We start from the raw sequence: 2,497 nt of genomic DNA on the forward strand, positions 1-2,497 counted from the left end.
CTCATCAAATGAGATTGGAGACAAAAAAACTATCGATAATCGGCAAAACATTACATGAAAACAGAAAAGTTGATGTTCATCTTAGGGAGAGAGAGAGAGTTAGAAAGAGAGTTAGAGAGAGAGCATAGATGTATTCACAAAAAAAAGATAACGTAGATGTGAGTTTAAATAAAGATCTCAAGTCATGATTATTAGGTTAGAACGTGTTGTATGGTTTGCTTCCGTTGCAATGCACGGACTCCTTTGCTAGTTAACTAAAACGTGAAGGAGTTCTCTATTAGAACGAAAAAATTGATTCGAGTGACTTAGATATGAACGGTGGGTTAATTACTTTAAATGTTAGGGGGTTTTCTGAGAAAATGCAAAAAAAGATTGAAATATGTTCTAAACATATACTAGGGGTTAATTTACTGGAAACAGAGAAATTTATTTATAAAACGACCCGAGGATGATCAGAAACAGTGTGTTATTTATTACTAGTAAAAGTGCCCGTGCGTTGCATCGGGTTAGATTGTTGACTTTTCCATCATGAATTTTGTATTTAAAAAGCCCGCGCATCCCCCCTCCCTCATGTCCTTACAGTCAATTCACTTGTATGTTAGTGGAAGATTAAACACCTTGAAGGATTTATTGACTGAGCATCATACTGCTCCTTGAGGATGGGAGCAAAAAAAGGACTCTGTCCAACTTCTAGAAGAGAAGCAATGTTACTAAAAGTATCCATATGCTTTGTCAGGCCATCGGTCTGGTGAAGGAAGACGACAATTTCATGAATTTGGTCGTTTGGTATCGATTGATCAGGATTCAAACACAACTCCTCAATTTGAGCAATTGCAAATTGTTGCCCTGGAATGATGAAAATAATGTAGATGTCAACGAACAACTGAAAATAGAAGAAGCAACCCTGACACACTCAACAGAGAGTTTAACTTCACCACCTAGTGTTCACCTTTCAGCTTCATGCCTGAATTATCAGAATCTGACGTTGCAAGACCAATACCGACTTTCTTGGCTGCTGAGAGTTCCAGTACACTCGATAGAGTCTCAAGGAGGCCATGTGTAGCAGTTTTTATCCGCATTAGTGCCTCACAGAAACAAGTGCTGAAGTAAGTTTTATCCAGACAATATCTAAAAGTGGAGGATAAAAGATCATGCTTCAACTGCAAGTTTTTGGCCTCCCTGTCATTGAACAACACTTCATCCAAACAGACTTGGAGCATCAACACATAGAGCCACATAGAGCCTATTTCTCCAGCTGACAACACGAGTCACGTATGCCGAGCGCCAGATGAACCAGCTTGCAAATCCTGCGATGGATATGCCCTTCGAGCCCTGTGAATAGGGAAAAAATCGCTCAGTTTGACTCCTGGGCGTCTAGTGAATTGCAAAGATTCACAAAGAACGGAGGAGCAACCAACCTTGCTTTGCCTCAGATCCACCAGAGCTTTGTACCTTCCAACGGTTGCCATACTCCCTAGATGCTTATACACAAACTTTGGACCTAGATCAACTTTAACCTGGGAGTTTGCATGCCCTCCTCCAGCTTTCATCACACTGTTGAGCAGGCGAGCAAGGTACAAGCCTTGTCGCTCGGCAACCTGTTCAGGAGTACAAGCGGCACATTATATGTACATAGCAAAATGACAGGCCTTTCGTCTGAAAGAGAAGGAACAAAATCCTAGAATGCATGACTGATATGCAGCATTGCAAAGAGATAGTCTTATGTCATGCCCAACAGCCCAAGTGTCTGCAATTTGATGGGATGTATAATCATCTGTTCAATTTTATCTTATGCTATGTTTCTATTCCACCCAGTTCTATTGCACTTCAGGAAAGAGGAAACAATATATAAGACCATTTTTTCTTTCTCAGATAGTTACTTTGACAAAATGCTTTCATACTCTTGAACTGCGTCAAGATAGTTCGTGAAATTACCTGAGCTAAGGCTGGGAGAACTTCCTTGCGAGTGCTTTCAAGGAATCCACAGCAATCACCAACAGCGAATACATCTGGCACTGAAGGAACACGTAACCACTCATCTACACCGATCCTGCAAACAGTAATTAATTGTAAGGTCATACCAATTAATTATACCTTCCTCCACCTGACTTAGGAAATGGCAATGACTTGACGAATGATGAAGCACCAACTCCAGTAGACCACACAAGAAAACCATAAGGAACCTCCTCTCCGTTGTCTAGGATTAATTTATCGGGTTGTACATCCTTCATGATTCCTTCAATACAAATATAAACTGAACATCAATACAATTTAGTTTAGACAAGTACAGTTTGGGGAAAAAATGCCCACGCAAAGATGGCCATAGTTGATGATGAGAAGCAAACTAAGCTCCCCTATTTGAAGTCTGGTCATGGAAGCGACCTGCATTGGAAGGGTGTGCCATGGTCCATTAAGTATGAACCTTACGAAAAATGGCAACTGAACAATGCAAGGAATCTGTGAACACTGCATATAAAACCCTTACCAAAATTGGTAA

The 2,497-nt window shown here is 40.5% G+C and overlaps 1 protein-coding gene and 1 long non-coding RNA gene across 2 annotated transcripts; both read right to left on the reverse strand.

Moving 5' to 3' along the window:
- Positions 1-602: 602 nt before the first annotated feature.
- On the reverse strand, positions 603-984 carry LOC123395920. Its single transcript, XR_006609861.1, has 2 exons — positions 950-984; positions 603-846 (listed from the first exon to the last, which is right to left on the reverse strand). It is a non-coding gene; the product is annotated as an uncharacterized LOC123395920 (long non-coding RNA).
- Positions 985-1,064: 80 nt separating this feature from the next.
- On the reverse strand, positions 1,065-2,156 carry LOC123395918 (internal alternative NAD(P)H-ubiquinone oxidoreductase A1, mitochondrial-like). Its single transcript, XM_045090944.1, has 4 exons — positions 2,128-2,156; positions 1,936-2,050; positions 1,419-1,598; positions 1,065-1,332 (listed from the first exon to the last, which is right to left on the reverse strand). Exons 3-4 carry the CDS (start codon positions 1,548-1,550, stop codon positions 1,198-1,200), a joined length of 267 nt encoding a protein of 88 aa, XP_044946879.1. The 5' UTR covers positions 1,551-1,598; positions 1,936-2,050; positions 2,128-2,156; the 3' UTR covers positions 1,065-1,197.
- Between the last annotated feature and the right edge of the window lie 341 nt (positions 2,157-2,497).

This window comes from Hordeum vulgare, chromosome 5H (genome assembly GCF_904849725.1).
Source record: "Hordeum vulgare subsp. vulgare chromosome 5H, MorexV3_pseudomolecules_assembly, whole genome shotgun sequence".
NCBI lineage: Eukaryota > Viridiplantae > Streptophyta > Magnoliopsida > Poales > Poaceae > Hordeum > Hordeum vulgare.